Source organism: Corapipo altera, unplaced genomic scaffold, assembly GCF_003945725.1.
Source record: "Corapipo altera isolate COAL_440 unplaced genomic scaffold, ASM394572v1 48b, whole genome shotgun sequence".
NCBI lineage: Eukaryota > Metazoa > Chordata > Aves > Passeriformes > Pipridae > Corapipo > Corapipo altera.
In genome coordinates, this window is record NW_020884884.1 from 1592643 (window position 1) to 1608685 (window position 16043).

General features: G+C 39.4%; 2 protein-coding genes across 4 annotated transcripts in view; one reads left to right on the plus strand and one right to left on the minus strand.

The window, feature by feature from the left end:
* Window positions 1-11251, plus strand: part of RAB3GAP2 (RAB3 GTPase activating non-catalytic protein subunit 2) — a 45681-nt gene extending 34430 nt beyond the window's left edge. For all 3 annotated transcript variants that reach the window (XM_027641335.1, XM_027641334.1, XM_027641336.1), the window contains exons 24-35: window positions 971-1187; window positions 1521-1694; window positions 1819-1925; window positions 2858-2924; window positions 3566-3636; window positions 5216-5251; window positions 5609-5683; window positions 5928-6146; window positions 7809-7898; window positions 7983-8201; window positions 8919-9077; window positions 9352-11251. In XM_027641335.1, the coding sequence (XP_027497136.1) occupies window positions 971-1187; window positions 1521-1694; window positions 1819-1925; window positions 2858-2924; window positions 3566-3636; window positions 5216-5251; window positions 5609-5683; window positions 5928-6146; window positions 7809-7898; window positions 7983-8201; window positions 8919-9077; window positions 9352-9498 (1581 nt within the window). In that variant the 3' untranslated portion in view covers window positions 9499-11251. The remainder of the gene's footprint in view (window positions 1-970; window positions 1188-1520; window positions 1695-1818; window positions 1926-2857; window positions 2925-3565; window positions 3637-5215; window positions 5252-5608; window positions 5684-5927; window positions 6147-7808; window positions 7899-7982; window positions 8202-8918; window positions 9078-9351) is intronic.
* Window positions 11252-11448: 197 nt separating this feature from the next.
* The window catches only part of IARS2 (isoleucyl-tRNA synthetase 2, mitochondrial), a 29019-nt gene continuing 24424 nt past the window's right edge, over window positions 11449-16043 (minus strand). The window contains exons 17-23 of the mRNA XM_027641337.1: window positions 15798-15923; window positions 15294-15425; window positions 14548-14654; window positions 13572-13717; window positions 13223-13413; window positions 11983-12127; window positions 11449-11842 (exon numbers count right to left, since the gene is read on the minus strand). Coding sequence (XP_027497138.1) covers window positions 11691-11842; window positions 11983-12127; window positions 13223-13413; window positions 13572-13717; window positions 14548-14654; window positions 15294-15425; window positions 15798-15923 — 999 coding nt within the window. The 3' untranslated portion in view covers window positions 11449-11690. The remainder of the gene's footprint in view (window positions 11843-11982; window positions 12128-13222; window positions 13414-13571; window positions 13718-14547; window positions 14655-15293; window positions 15426-15797; window positions 15924-16043) is intronic.

Consider the following 16043-nt stretch of genomic DNA (forward strand, 5'->3'; position numbering starts at 1 on the left):
TTTAAATATGTGGCGGAAACTGTACATTGAGTTTTTCTTGTGATAGCAAATGATGCTGACAATCTTAAAGCCTACACAGCTTCCACATAAATTTAAGTGCACGGAACTTTGGGTGGTAAACCTGTTTTAACACGTTTCTGTGGTTTATTTTTTTATCTGATTTTATTTTTTTAAGCGTGCTGTTGAATTTTTATAGGACTTATGTTACCATCCCTTCTTAAGGTGATGGGTGTTTGGTTTTCTTGGCAATAAATATCTTCACGAAGTTGTGATTAAGCCTGTGAAACTGCACGGCATTGCAATTCAAGATGGAAAATATTAGTCCATTTCTAAACAGTATTAGGCATGTGTGTGTTTTACTACAGATTATATGGGGCTTAGGTGATATGCAGTCTTGTAAACAGAACCTTGGTTTGGTTTGGAAGAGACCTTAAAGATCATTTAGTTTCAACCCCAAATGATGCCGTGGGCAGGGACACCTTCCATTAGCCCAGGTTGCTGAGAGCCCCATCCAACCTGGCTTTGAACACTTGCAGGGATGGGACATCACAGCTTCTCTGGGCAGCCTGTGCCAGTACCTCTACACCCTCACAGTAAAGAATTTTTAGTATGGTGGTAGGGTGGATTCTTCATACATGTAGCAAAGGTGCATAGAGTGAAGGATTTAAAAGGGAAATATTTTTGAAGGGATTCTAAACCACTTTTTGACTAAATAGGAAATTATAAAGGGAATATGATCTTTTAGATTGTTTTATTTCCTTAGGCTTTTATTTAAGGATCTGTGCATCTTTTGAGGAGTGTGAGATGTTAACTTATCTTTACATAGCAGTTAATGCATATTTTGAACTAAATTATTCTTTAAAAAGCAGTAAGCCTTGGGCTATGGCTTTCGGTTAAAATTTTTTTGTAAAAAAAACTGCGCTGCTTTAAGTGAACAGACAGACCTAAATCAGTTCATATGTTCTGTTAGTTTTCCCAAATAGTTGTAGGTTCAGACACGGAATCCTGGGAAGCACTTTCCCTTGATACTGAATATTGGAAGCTTCTGCTGAAACAGTTAGAGGATTGTCTGATACTTCAAACACTGCTGCACAGCAAAGTGACCAAAAGGACAAAAAGAGTTTCATCACTCCAGACTGAGCCTTTGGGCAGGCTGTCTGTAAAGAAATTGCTTGAAGCTGGAAAAGGTACATTTTTTTCTTTTGGAGATATTGTTAATTGTCTTTCTAATAGACTTCTGAGCCATCCTTACCTGTGTAATGATGAACACTGCACTGGAAATCATTCTACTGGATACCATTCTTAATTAAAAAAACAATGCACATCACGTAGAATAGTGCTTTAAAGTTGTAAAAATGTATGACTTTAAAGTTCTTTAAATGGTAGAGTTATCCTTATGTAATTAAAAGTAGTAGTTAAAATTCCTGTGTTTTCTCTTGTCCTTAGATTCTGAATCATAAATAATCTGCAATACATTGGCTATACCTCATAATTTTTTTTTTCTTTTTTTAATATCTTAGGAGGTATTGCTGACACTGTAGCAAAGTGGGTTTTTAAGCAAGGCTTCAGTCCTCTTGTACTGAATTTGGCTCAATACAAAACCAATACAGATAGTACTGAAGAATCTGTAGAAATGCATAATAACCTCTTTCTTGAGGAACCAGAAGCAGATGCAGGCTTGGAAACAATCCTAGGTAAGAAAAATAGCATGAATTTTTCAAATTATAAATATCTGCACAGGTGTTTTAGTTGCTGCTTGGTAGCAGAAATTACAGTGGAAGGAGGTCACTCTTCTAACTTCAGATTTTCTTCTTCTAGAGCTGCTGCAAGTTGCATATCAGCAATTTCCGTGTAGTCTTGAAGTGGATGTACTCCATGCACATTGCTCTTGGGAATATGTAGTGCAGTGGAATAAGGACCCAGAGGTAAGAGAAATTCATTTGCACAGAGTAATGAGTTCGTAAAAACATGAATTACTGACATGAAAAACTGACTTTGAAAGCAGTTACTAGTTGTGATTTTTCTGTTGTAAGTGGTAAGCAGAAACTGAATTGGGAAGATGAATGTAGATCCTGAGGCTGAATGGTACCTCACAATGCCAGGACTATCAGACTCTCAAAAGTGGAAGTGTGGAAACTGGCTAAAAGTAAGCAGCTTGGAAAAGGATTTTGACTGTATTTTGTGCAAGTGTGCAACAGTTTAGGTACTGTAAAATAGTGGTGAACTTTTTCTGCATTCTATATATGCTGAAACAGATCACAGAATACTAAATTTTTTAGACTAGAATCCATTCTATTTAAGGAGGAGAGGGATTTCTTGAATGTTCTTGGATTCCCTGGCCACTGCTGGGAATTGTCAGAAAAGATAAAAATTTTCTCCTTTTCTGCTGCTGTCCTATAGTTTCTCTAATGGAAAACATAGTCCTAAGTTCAGATGATATTAAAACTGAAATCAGCACTCCTTAGATCTGTGCAACATAACTTGCTGTAGAATAGAACTTACTCCATCATAACAAAATCGAGTAAATTTAATCTATCAAAAGGGAATTTTGTATTTGAAAAATGACTGTAGTCATTGGAGGTGCCTTTCAGCAAAGACTGTGTTAGCAGTACATATAGTAAAAAAAACCACAACCTAAAATTACAATACTGAAACAAACTTTGCCATGTGCACATGCATTTGTCAGATACGGGTAGGGAAAGCTGCAATATCAGTAAAAGTTACAAGTTTTATAATTCTCAAAATAGTAGCTTTAGGATAATGTACCTGGACCCTTTAAGAATTAATAATTTACATTTCAGACAAGTTTTGAATAATGTAATGACTTGTTCTTTTACCTTTTTTTTTTTTACATAAGGAAGCATGTTTTCTCACAAGGTCTATAGATCATCTAAGATGCATCATTAATGCTCACGTTCAGCATGGTAAGTACAAAATTATTATTAAAAGTTACCCTTGTTGACATTGTAAAATGAAAGAATGGATGTTTGTTGACTAGAGTAAATCTATGCAGTACATAGTAGTGATGGCCATTTTGTCTTAAAAAAAACCAAACAAAGCACCCCAAAACTTTCTGCTGGCATTCAAGCTTTTGTTTTTCACAATGAGTTTCCATCAGAACTGTGAAAATAAGTTGGTTAGATAAAGTCAGTATGTTTAACTAAAACCATTTTAAAATAAAATTGCTTTGAAATGATTTTTTATTTGTATTTAAATAGTGAAACATGTCAATTGCAGTCAATTAGTTTTCATGTATTTTTTATACCCTGTTTTAATGAATGTGATGACCATTTTCTTTTTTTGTAGACTATTTATGTATGCAAATAAGGTGCAGTCTTTCTGTGTACCTACAGTGTTTAACCCAGTCTGCATAATACAGTATTTTTAACCAATGATTCGTTGCATTTGTGACTGTATTTGATCACCAAGGGAGCCTCCTCCTGAGAAATCTAAATTCTAAGTATAAAGCAGTGAGGATAACTCTCAAATCCTTCTTGTTTCATTCACCATCTTGTAAGATCCCTGTTCTATTCATGTGGAGTTTAGAAGTGTGTGATTGTTCCAGGTATCGCTCTGATGATGTGGAATACATTCATAGTAAAAAGGCTTTCTTCAGCTACATATCTCATGGACAAGGTGAGTGCAGTATTAGGACAGTGTTTTTGAGGCTGTGCTTTTGTTTTTAGTTGAAAAGTGAGACTAGTATTTATAAACAATTTTATAAACAATGTTTTGGTTTTTTAAAGTATTTGGAATATCATTCATTTAACCATAGAAACCCCCACTGTTTATTTGCTTTATGTAGCTAACTCTTGAAATTGGTGAGGAATGCATGTTTTAAAATACCAAATCTGTTGAATGATCAACTATAGGCAGCTGATCAACACTGGCTGATGTGTGCTGAAACTTAAATGCACTGTTGGTTTGTAGTTGCTAAATGAGAAGTATTTGTCAAACAGTTTTTATTTTTGTTAGAAAACAACAAACAGCTTGAAGTGTTTTCTCTGTGCCTATTTCCTGTTAAGTTATTACCACAAAACCACCACAAGCAGCAGATTTTCCTGATGTTGGTCCAAGTTTTGCACATATAAGCTCTTATTCTGCAAAACACAGAACACTTTGTGGATGTTGTTGAGAACTTTTAACTATTGCTACTATTGTAATTCAGCTTTTGTTCTAGTATGTAGCTTGTTTACTTTGAATTTTAGCAGTCTTTTGTCCCTGCTAAACTTCAGTTTTTTTCATGCTTTATAACTAGCCAGTGGATCTGTTTACTGGAAAACAGTTTAGGAAGAGTAGTGCTAGTAAGTGATAGATCTATTTAAATTGTGAGGAGAATCTCCCTCTTGCTTTGCCAGATGTGCAGCAGCAGCTGAGTGTTCTTCAGCACAAAAGTCCAGATGCAAAGAGAAGTGTTGACAATGATTAATTCCCAAGGTTTATGTTATCAAAGCAGTAGCACAACTTCCAGAAAAATGGAGTTTCCATATTTGTTGGCATTTAATCAGTCCCAAAATCGACAGCTGAAAGTTGTGAAACAGCATGATGGATCACTTGAGTTTAAATAGTCCCATAATTTGGGACCCTGGAATCTCACTTCAGCTGTTGTTCAGACTCTGCCATGATTTTATAATCATTACTTTTATGTTGTGCTATGGAATAGAGAACTTCCACTTACCTGTATGAGCTTCATCATGTGCAGCATTGTAGAAATTGGACCTCGTAGTAACATTCCTAAACAGAATATGATTGAGGTGTCACTTCTGAAGAGTTCAGATGGGAAAAGCATGGAAACCATGTAATAACTTGCTTGTTACACCTTATCCATGTCAGTGAATATGGTGGAGTGTTCACTCTTCCTTTCCTTTTCCCTTATTCCCTAGTGTTTCTAAGGTCACACATGGTGTTACAGCTTTAGTTCTGTATTCTAGAAATCACTGGGAATTTCTTAGCTGTCTTTAAGATTTGAATGAGGACCCTGGGGCCATATTTCTAATCCTGGGGTTTAAGAAGGATGAGCTAAATATGGACATCAGTGATGTTAATTTCTGTACAATCTGCATCAAATCTTTGGTTGAAAGCAAGATATGCAACATGCTGTAGTGAACTACTTTCTTATTTTGTATTAGGAAAATAGTAATAAAAGGTTAAGATGTGGGTAACAGATATTACAATGAAAATTACTTAGTTATGATGAATTATTTTTTTTAAACAGGTTGGAAAAGCTCCAAAGGACAGATTATGCAGACGGGCAAGTAATACTACTTTTGCCTAAGTGGGAAGAAATAAATAGAAATCCCTAAATTTAATGCTGACAACTGATGTGATCAGGAAATGAAATTTACTAGATGTGATAATTTGATTCAGTCTTCCTTGGAGATACAGTACTGTAAACGGCTACATTTAACTTTATTCCAACTTTTCATGTTATTTCTAATTCTTTGTTGTACTTCAGTGAGTATTTGTTTACATTTAAATATAACAGGTTAATAAACTGAGCCAAACTTTGTGTTTTTATGTTAACAACTGTCTTCTCAAACAAACAGAGCTAATAAAAGCATGTTTCAATTCCAACTGAAACAATTTAAATCATACTGTTTGTTAACAGGACGTAGGTATGAGTGACACAGCGATGACAGCTTTCCTTGGCTGCTGTTCAGAACTTCTGCAAACTTTGCTGGAGGTAAGTTTTTATTTTTCCCATAGAAAGTCAGGAACTAATGGATTCACATTTGATTTTAAAGGCTATGGTTTTACCAACTTCAGTACCGTTCAGTTCAGACAAATATTAATGAACTTTTAGACGATAGGAAATTTTCTTTTTCATTTCAGTGCAGAGAACTTGTGGTTAAAGCTGTGTCCTTTGGAGAGAAGGCCGGTATAGATAACATTTTGTATATGACTGCTTTTCTGTGTTGCTCTGGCAGGCAGATGTTACTAGTGATGAAATGCAGGCTCCTGTCTTGGACACTGAAGATGCCTGGGTGTCAGTAGAAGGACCAGTATCCATAGTAGAACTCGCCCTGGAGCAGAAACGCATTCACTACCCACTGGTGGAACACCAGTTTGTGTTGTGTACTGTCTTATATGCCATCATGAGGTTTTCCCTGAAGAGTGTGAAGCCTCTGACGCTGTTTGATAGCAAGGTATGACTTTTGAAAGAATATATTTTAATATTGCTATCCTCCTTCTTGGTCTCTATAATATATGCCAGCTTTCACTCTTTAAACAGTTGATAATTTTATGAAAGATGCTTAGTTCACTGTGGTGCATTAAGGAAGTTGTCACCAGAATTCAGAATGAGACCCAAATTTGGTGCGTTTCCTTACGAATAAAAGATTTGTAGTGACCTTAGATGCATGAAGATCAGCTCTTTAATAACTAGCTGGCCTGAAAATACTGCATGTCAAGAACACTGGATGACAGGTTTTTCTAGTTGCTTTGAGAAGTGTCAGATCAGTGAAAACACAAATATTTAAAGGTCAGAAATGTTATGTTAGTGTCACTGTTGTATCCATTATTGCTCGTGATTATTTCAGAATTCTGAGCATCTCAAAGTGAATAAACAACTTGTCATTTAACCCATATAAACCACTTACAAAAAGTCACTGCACTTAAAATGCAGTGTATCTACAGTCAGAGCTTGACCCTGATACAAAGCAGGTACCAGAAACTGAGCTTTCCTCTTCCTCCTAGCTTTACCACACTAGAATTTTAAGAAAATCTAAACACAAAGTACTCGTGTAGAATGTCATTTAATTCCTGCTGGGGAGAAAATGATTTAATCCTGTAAGACTGCATGGATTTCTTAATGATTTCCTGAAATTTAATAAATGCAGAATATTGCTCTCCTTTTGCCATAGGTTCTTGTTTGTCTGTAAACTGATGAATATCTGAGTCTGGTTACCATTAGTCAAATTCCATTGGTTTTATACATTTTTCTTTTTGCTTATGTGTTAGCAGAAAGCATTTCACTACTTTTTGTCATTTAAAAATGCAAAATTGGGTCCTGTTCCTGTCCTGCCTTTCTTTTACACACAACTGTTATTCTCGGCCGCTGCCTTTTTTCCTTCACTTACTCAAGATTTCCATTTGCTGTGTGAGCTTTCTGAGAGAATCTCTAACAGGTCTTTAGAGAATTTTGACTGATGGCTGAAAAGGTGGTTAAAAGTTTCAAAGACTGTTTACTACCTAATTTGTGACAGGGCAAGTCACTAACTAAACCTACACATTCATTACTGTCCTTTAACATAGCACTGGTACCAGCTTCCCTTCTGCCTGCAGTGATGCAGAGCAGGATTTCCAGAGATATTTGGCATTGATCATGTCACTGCTGGAGCATGGTGGGCTGGAACAAGGGCTACCATGTTCCATCATTCAGACCTTTACCTGAAATTTGATTGATCTGTAGTTCAAATGACCTTACAGTTAAGCAGTGTCAACTATACCAATAGGTAACACATAAAAAGTATATTCCTATCAGCTGTTTTGCATTTCTTCCTACTTGACATGTTGGTGTAAAGTCAGGGACCAGGAAATATATCCAAATTTCAGCTCCAGCTGGTATCAGCTACCTAATTTAGTAGGCAAGTGGTTTTAAGTTTGAAAGGAAATCCTTGACGTGTTACGATTGCATGAACAGAAGTTTGGATTTTTCTGTGGCTTTAACTTACAGTACTAATTTTTGTCCTCAAAGCAAAACAGAAGATGCAGTGCAAATTAGTAAGCAGGCTGCTTAGTATTAGATCAAAATGGATTGTTTGTATTCCCCTGTATCCCTGAGGCCTGTCTCTGGTTCTCAATTTTAGGGCAAAAATGCATTTTTTAAAGACCTCACATCAATTCAGCTGCTACCTAGTGGGGATATGGATCCAAATGTGTTATCCATACGACAACAGGTAGGCGTAAGTTTTGCACTCTAAATTCTTAAACTTATAAAATTTCAAATAATACTGAAGTAACCTGCAATTTTTGCTTCCCAGTTCTTGCTCAAAGTTGTGAGTGCAGCGGTTCAAACACTGTGTTCATCACAAAAGGACAAAGAAGTCTCAGAAGAGGAATTGTTTCCTTTTGAAAAGGGGAAGAATTGGCCAACTTTGGCTGCAGACCTGGCTCAGTATCTTCAGATCTCTGAGGATCTGGTCAGAAGGCATTACGTCTGTGAACTGTATAGTTATGGGATGGATCATCTCGGTGAAGAGGTAATAGCAGCTTTTAGAGGTTTTAAATCAGTACAACATTATGTCACATATTTTTAGAGGTTTTAAATCAGTACAACATTATGTCACATATTCTGCTAAAATTACTTTTTCACTTACTTAAGATGCCTGGAAGGGTTAGGCAGGATTTATCAAGCTCAACAAATCCCCAGGCTGAAAAGTCAGAGATTGTAAAAGTATTTTTTTAAGACCAATAATTACCCAAATTTTTCCTTTTCCCCCAGTGAGAATCTGTGTATACATGGAAACATGACAGGGAGTTATATGGCTGGTCGAAACCAGCACGGCCTTTTTTTTTTAATTATATTTGATAGTTTCAAGAATTTGCTTTTTTTTGCCTGTAATCTCTTTTAGAAAAGAAAAAAAAAAACTTAATACAAAAAAACCCTCCCCTTCCTTGAGGGTAAAACCAGAGATTACATGGAAGTTAGGAATATGTTGCTGAACTGTAAAACAGATCTTGTGCTCATGCTAATCACTGTGTAAAGTACAGAGCAATTCTCTGCCTTTGTTTACCCTTCTGCTGCTCTGAGGCTCTGAACGTGCTTCCTTACAGTAACACAGCACAAGAAACAGTATCAAAAACTATTTGTCCTTTCAGTATCGAGTACCTCATTTTGATACCACTTTTCAGGCCTCCAGATGTGTGAGCTGTGTCATGTTGAAACGGTTTCTAGTGCCTTACATTTCTGTTTTCAGGCCTTTCTTCAGGTGGCTGACAAAGAAGTGCTTGCATCACAGCTGCTCATCCTGGCTGGGCAGAGGTTGGCCTTCGTTTTACTCCATGGGCAGACAAAGGAGGGCATGGAGCTCCTCACTAGGCTTCCTCCAACACTCTGTACGTGGCTCAAAGCCATGGTAAGTTAAGCTCAATTTTGGAAAACAGGTCGATTTTTTCAGAAGCTTCTGTTCATCAAGACAGAGATTACATCTGAATGGCCGTTTCTTAATCATAGAAACAAGGATTTGGTCCCGATTTTCCTCATGCAAGCTCTGTTTCAGGGAGGGTAAAGCAGTTCCATGGGTCAAAGCATCAGCTTAATTGTTTATAAAGCTAAGCAATCTGTTTTATGCAAGTTCTGGAGGGCTAATCTGCAGAATTACTTAACGCTGTGTTTACTCTGTTCTACAGGACCCCAAGGAACTTCAAAATGTAGAAGTGCCAATTGCAACAACAGGGAAGCTGGTTAACAAGGTCATCGAGCACCTGCCGGAGAACCACGGGCAGTACAGCCTGGCCCTGAACCTCATCGAGGCTGTGGAGGCCATCCCGGCGTGATCTGCTGCACAGGGAGAGTGCATGGTTTTACACAAAGAGGCTGAACTTTACAGGGGAAACTTCCACGTAGCTCTTGTTAAGCAATGAAAAGAACAAATGCTCCCCACCCCAGAATTTCAGAAGGTAATTTTAAATTGGAGTGTATTTTAAATTCTGCACTAGTACGAATATGTTTAGTTCCTAGTACACTTGTCAGTATCTGAACTGCTTTGTTATTTATTTCTGACTTGAGTGCTTTATGCAGTTGTTTGAATTGGGTATATTTGACAGCAGTTTTAGTCTCTTAACAAAAGCACATCTTGTGAAATTCTGTATTTCATGCTGGCAGTAACTGCTGCAGTTTCAATGTTCCATGTATGATTTGTTTCTCAAAAGAAGCTTTAGAATTAGACCCAAGAAGAACTTCAGTCTCTGAAGTTACCATGTAAAGCCAATACTGCTTTTTCTGAAGCTAGAGCTGGTGTTGGGCTCATGCCTTGTAACTGCATTACATGTGAGAATGACAACTGCACTAGACATAGGATCAAATGTGCTGGGGCCTCATACAAAGGGAGAACAGCCTGGGAAGGAGAATCCAATTCTCCAGACGTGAATATGGACTCATCTTTTAGTCTGGATCTCCCAGTATTGTCTCTAGGCTGCTGGGCTTCAGCTAAAACTGGATTTACATCCCTCTCCATTATTATTAAGCTCTGCTGAGTTTAAGTAGGTCAAGGAATGTCTTACTGTAAGATTGTTCCTCCATCCTATCACTGTAGAAGATGTAGTATTGCTATCAATCTCTGCACATGTTAACTTGTAGTCAAAAACGCTTGAAAAGTTGATCCAACTTCTCTGAAGATTTGTAGTACTGAGTACTTTAGCCTTAAATAAACACTTTTATTGAGGGTACCTACAGGGAAACACATAGTGAGTATCTTCACTATTGGAGTACAATTGAACATGATTATTTTGCATCAGTTACTGTTCACTGTCTGCCTGAAGGAAGCCAGGAGAGAAAAATGAAATTGGTGTAAACTGGTTTTGTCTTGAAGTTGGCTGAAATTAACAGCTCTGTCTTGTAACCTGCTCCTCTTGCATTATGTGTAAGAAACATTCATAATATTCTGCCTTGCTGGAGACAGAATTTAGAATTTGGTCTTTTTCCTTCTGAAGCACGTGCTGCTGTCATCTAAGGATTAGACTTCCCCCCACAAAAAAGGTTATGCAGGTGGCTTGTTCCATACAGCCTCCTTAAATCTGTTCCACATCCCCACTTCCTATCCCTGCACTCCTGATGGCAGCTTCTTGATTTAATACCAAATGTTTGACTTCCTGGAGATGGAGCAAAGAATAGCAGGAATTCCAGTAAAAGTAAGTGCCAGCCCTGGTCTATGTTCTGTGTACTTCTCTACTGACTTCTGTAACTGAGGGTAAAACAGCTGTAAGGGAGAAATGGGAGATGGCAATATTGTACAGGTGACTTGACACCTCGCCTGGCAGCACTTCACACTTAGGCAGAAAGGAGGAGGCTTGAGATTTGGGCATCATGGAACCCCAGGAGAACCAGAAGTGCTTCTTAGCTGCATTACATTCCTTGATCCTGGTACAGCTGCGTAAAGGATTTTACTGTAACTGAGTATCACATCAGAGCTGACACACTACGCCAGTCAAATCTGTAATGTATTGTAAGTAATACTCTGTATATAGTGCTATTTTGTGTCTAATTTGCTGTGGATTTGTGTAAATTGATTAAATAAAATTTGAGGTTTCATTGTGTTTTTTTCCTTCTTTTTTGGGAATGGTGGTCATCACCTTTTCTTCTGTTTTTACAAGAGTACACACTCCAGTGTAGGGGGGTTCTCTGGGGTTCTGCAGAACTACCAGCTGACAGTATAAAAATTATACAAGAGCTGGTTTACGGGGGAGTTTCACTTAAATGGAAGTGCTAAGAACAAGTAAATCAGTCAGTTATTTTTAACCACCCTTTTTATTAAGCTGGAAAGTGATATACACAAGTAGGTGTGTGTATATATATATACATATATATATATACACATAAGGTTCCCCAAAATACATGATACTTCTGCTCAGGCTGGGGCTCAAGCATCTGGTTCTACAGGTTTCAGTATGCAGACCTGCTGGTTAGCCATTGCTATGTTAGACTTCCATACTCAGGACTTGGGAGCAGCTTGGGCACAGGCATTTTGTCTTCACGTGCTCCCTTTTCCAGCAAGGACGTTCAGGCACCGTGGGCAGGGAGTGCTTGAGGACTCGGAAGTGTATTTCCTGCAGCGAGGACATTTGGCTTTGGCAATTGGTCGGGCTATAACTTTATAGGAAGATTGTTCACAGATGTCACCACCTGTTAAAGGAAGTGTTATTGCTGAGAGAGAGGCTGTAGCTGTAGGTAAAACTCAGCTATACATATAATGTGAACACCAAGTATGTTGTAGTGCAGGAAAGAACCAGCTGCTTAGTGCCTGTCTGGAATAGTTCTCTTACCTTCCAAGTTAATCAGAAAGGTCCCTTTGGTGATGTTTGCATCTGCAGGTGTTTCTTTGGGTAGCTCACTCAGCAGGGTTGTCTGGGAAGCCATCATTATCTCATTCAGCTGTGAATCAGTAGAAGTTTCTTCAGCCTGCAGTGCCTAGGAGAGAGAGGGAACATTCAGACTTGCAACCTGTTTTTGGTCCTTCTGCTAGAAGATGTTAAAGCAAAAATAAATTGCTATGTATGTGATTGCAGCAGCTGTCAGAGCCTTGTCAGGGAGAGAGCACAAGTTTGTTTACACATGTGTCTAAATATGTGTATATCTATAGTTTTGAAAAGTCCAGCACCCAAACTGGCATCTACCCCTGCAAACTCTAAGATGGTCCGTTCTATAAAGCAAATGCAAACTCATGGTTCCTACTCAGAGTGGATGATTTGAACCAAGAGTCTAATTTCTTTACTCCTGCCAGGAGCAGGAGTACAGACTTGAACTGCAGTGTAAAGGTTCTCTCTGCAGTTCACTTTGACCCTCACATCAAGAAAGCAGATGACTTTGGAGGAACACTGGCACTAACACAGGTGCTTTAAAGAGGCCAGTGACTAGTGGTGTAGCCCAGGGGTCAATATGGGGTCCAGTACTTTCTAACCTATTCACTAATAAACTGGGTGCTGGGGCAGAGCACCCCCTCAGCAAGTTTGCTGCTGACAGTGCTCCAAGGAGGGGCTGACACACCAGCTGGCTGTGCTGTCAATCAGAGGAACTTCAGTGGGATGGAGAAACTGGCTGGGAATCTCATCGAGCTCTGCCCCAGCTGGCTGGAAAGCTGGTGGCCACGGTGGCCACACAGCTGATCATGAGCCAGCATTCTGCTCTCCCAACATGGATGGCCAGCAGCATTCCGCAGTAGGATGCTGCGTTAGAAAGAGCACTGCCAGCAGGTTGAAGATGATCCTTCTCCAAGAAAACACAAACCCACTTTTTACTGTGTGGGTGGTCAAACACTGGCACAGGTAGCCCAGAGTGGTGGTGGGGTCTCCATCCTCAGAAGTATTCAAAACCCAACTGGACACAGTCCTGGGCAACTTATTCTAACTAAGCCTGCCTGAGCAAGGGGCTCGGGCTGTACAGGCCCCAGCAGCCCCTTCCAGCCTCAACTCTTCTGTGGTTTTCTGGCAAGTAAAAAGCAGAAGAAAGTTTACAGAAATTAGTATTTTTCACATAGACAACACTATTCTTAGTTGCATTTTTTACCTCCATTAATTCAAACAGCAATCCAGGCTCAATTACAATGATGACTTCATATTCCAAAGCGTTCTTGCCAGAGATGGACCCAAGGAAAGAGTCTCTCATCGCACAAGCACCTTCTATTGCTTCCTCAATGCCAGGCTTCTTCCATGCTGAGCTTGCATTAATCCAGCCAGTACGAAACACACCCTCTGAGTCTTGAAAGCAAAATAAAGGAATTCTTAGTTTATTCTTTCTATTCGAGTGTCTGTTAAATGAATAAAAAAGAATGGCACATCTCTGTATATGCATTCCTTCTAACTGTGCAATTAAACAGTGCACTAAAAGAACTCTTTAGATAGTGTATGTGCTTTACCTTTCTTATAAGGGATGTGCTGGAAAACCTCCTCTGCCAAGTGAGGAAGGATTGGTGCAAAGGACCGGACCACTACATCTAAAGCCTCCGCTAGCACGGTTTGACACGAGCGACGCTTAGGATCTTTTGCTTCTTCACAATAGAGCCTGCAAGACAGCCATGAAACTGGGAAAGTATTCCTTTGTTCATGTCACTGTTCCTGCTCAAGAGCCACACTTCCAATACAGCCATGAGAGAAGTCTGACCCTAAGAAAAGCTTCTCTTAAGAGCCCTTCCTAGGCGAGCGCAGTGGGCTACAGACAGGACCATCTGCATATACGGCCACATTGTCACAGGAAAGGCCATTTTGTACCTGTTAATTTGTACAGAGAGAATCTGTCATCGGGGAGTTGAGCCTGCAGCTGTCAGCCCTTTGTTCTGGTTCAACTGTAAAACTTGGCATTAGGGATTTTTTTTATCTCCCCCCTCTACCACCCTTTACTCACATTCTGGCAACTAAAGACCAGTATAACCCCCCATCTCCTACCAACATGAAACAGCTCTTTCAAATTTACAAAGGTATCTGTCACACCCTTGGGATTTTTTACTGATTGAAAAAAACCAGATAAATGCATTCAGTTGTCCAGGTAAATGCTAAAAGCCCTTCCCCCTACCTTCCCAAGTTCAGATGTACACCCTTCTGTGGAGAAATACAGATCCAAGATTATCTTCAAATATTTATTTGGTTTTAAATGTGCATGTTTCATTACCTTTTAAAGCCATCAGTACCCCCAGTGGACAGAACACTGAAGCACAACTATGACAAACAGCTGAGAGCAGCCGAGCTTTCACGGGGAGCTGGAGTGCACTAGGGCACAATCTCAGAGGTTCTCTGAGATACCTGTAGTCACTCAGCATTCACCTGCAATGTTACTACCTCCACCTCCAACCCATTAACGTGTTTTCTCCCTTTTGAAGGCAGCAGGAAGGAACTCACCTGTCTTTGATTACGCTGAAATAGAAGTTAGACAAGTTTCTGGAACAGAATGCTTGCAGTAATCGGACAACTTTGCTAAACTCATATTCTTTGTATGCGTCTGTAACCTGGGAGAGGGAGCAGAGGCCGGTAAGAACAGCGTATCAGTTTCCATCACATGGCACATAATGACAGCCCCTGATAAACTCAAACTTAGAGAAACTGTAATCAGTAACACAAAGTCTGGGAGAACCTTTTCTTTAAAAGGTTGTTGGAGAGGAAAAGCAATATTAATTGAGTTAATGATTAGGCCAAAGAAATAATTTCAATTCGAATTTGAGGGGAGCAAACAGGGGAAACCCCAGGAATTATACCCATAGTTTCAGCAGAATGGTTCTGAGTGACAGAAATGACAAAGTTCTGGACTACAGCAGATTTCCAAAGCTCTAGAATTCTTTGAGTTTGGTTTTTTATATCCTTTTTTAGCTGTTTCTAGAGACTTCTAATTTGACATCTTGGGCAGGGGTGGGGAGTGGAAAAAAACTGGTTGATGTCAAAACCAAGTTAAGAATGTTAAAACAAAGCCTTCCTCAAAAGCTGAAATGGGCTTGAAGAGAGCACACACTGCATCTAAGAATCCTTTGTGGTTGTAATGTGCCTACTTGACACATAATCTACTTACAGACTTAAAGAGTTTTCCCTAGAGGTTCTAACCAATGAAAAACAGTGCACACACATTTATCTAATTTACCATTTATACAGTTTACCTTGTTGCCATACTCATGCAATAAATGCAGCATGTACTGATCTACTATGTACATCTCTGAAGGGGGGATGGAATCAGTCTCTGGATTGAAGCCTTCCAGGTTTCCCAGCATGAAGCGCAGTGTATTCCGGAGCTAGGAACAACCCAGAAAAATTAAACACTATTGGTCTGCACTTCAGGTGAAAAGCAAAATGCTCATATTCTATGATGAATTAACTAAAATTGGCTACTTTTCAAAATGACTGTTTGAATAGTTACAAAAGCATGATGGAGAACATATGCCAAAAGGACCTACAGAAGAATAAAGACTGGCTGTTACCAAGGCACGCTGCAAAAATCAGTCCTTTTCTTAGCACACTCTTTGATCCACAGATGTGAGAAGCAGTAGTACCTCCCTAAATGAGTTAGGAAAAGCTTCCTTTAGTCTAAAGCCTGAAAAGCTTTGCAGCCACTACGAAGAGGGCCTGTCATTAGAGTGAACAGCGTTAGCACAGGTGGCTCTTACCTTGTTGATGTCATCTCTGGCAGCATTAAGGACCACGGGCCCAATCAGCACCTCCGTAAAAACATTGGATTCTGCCACCCACCAGCGGAGAACATCGGCACCATAGGGAGGATCCTTGGTGTGATCCTAAGGATGGACAGAAAGGCACACAACTGCTGGGAGTCCTGCAGCCTGGGGAGCAGTCCTGTCAGCTGCAGAGCCATGGAGTATCTCCAGCTGTAAGGGACCCAGAGGGATCACCAAGTC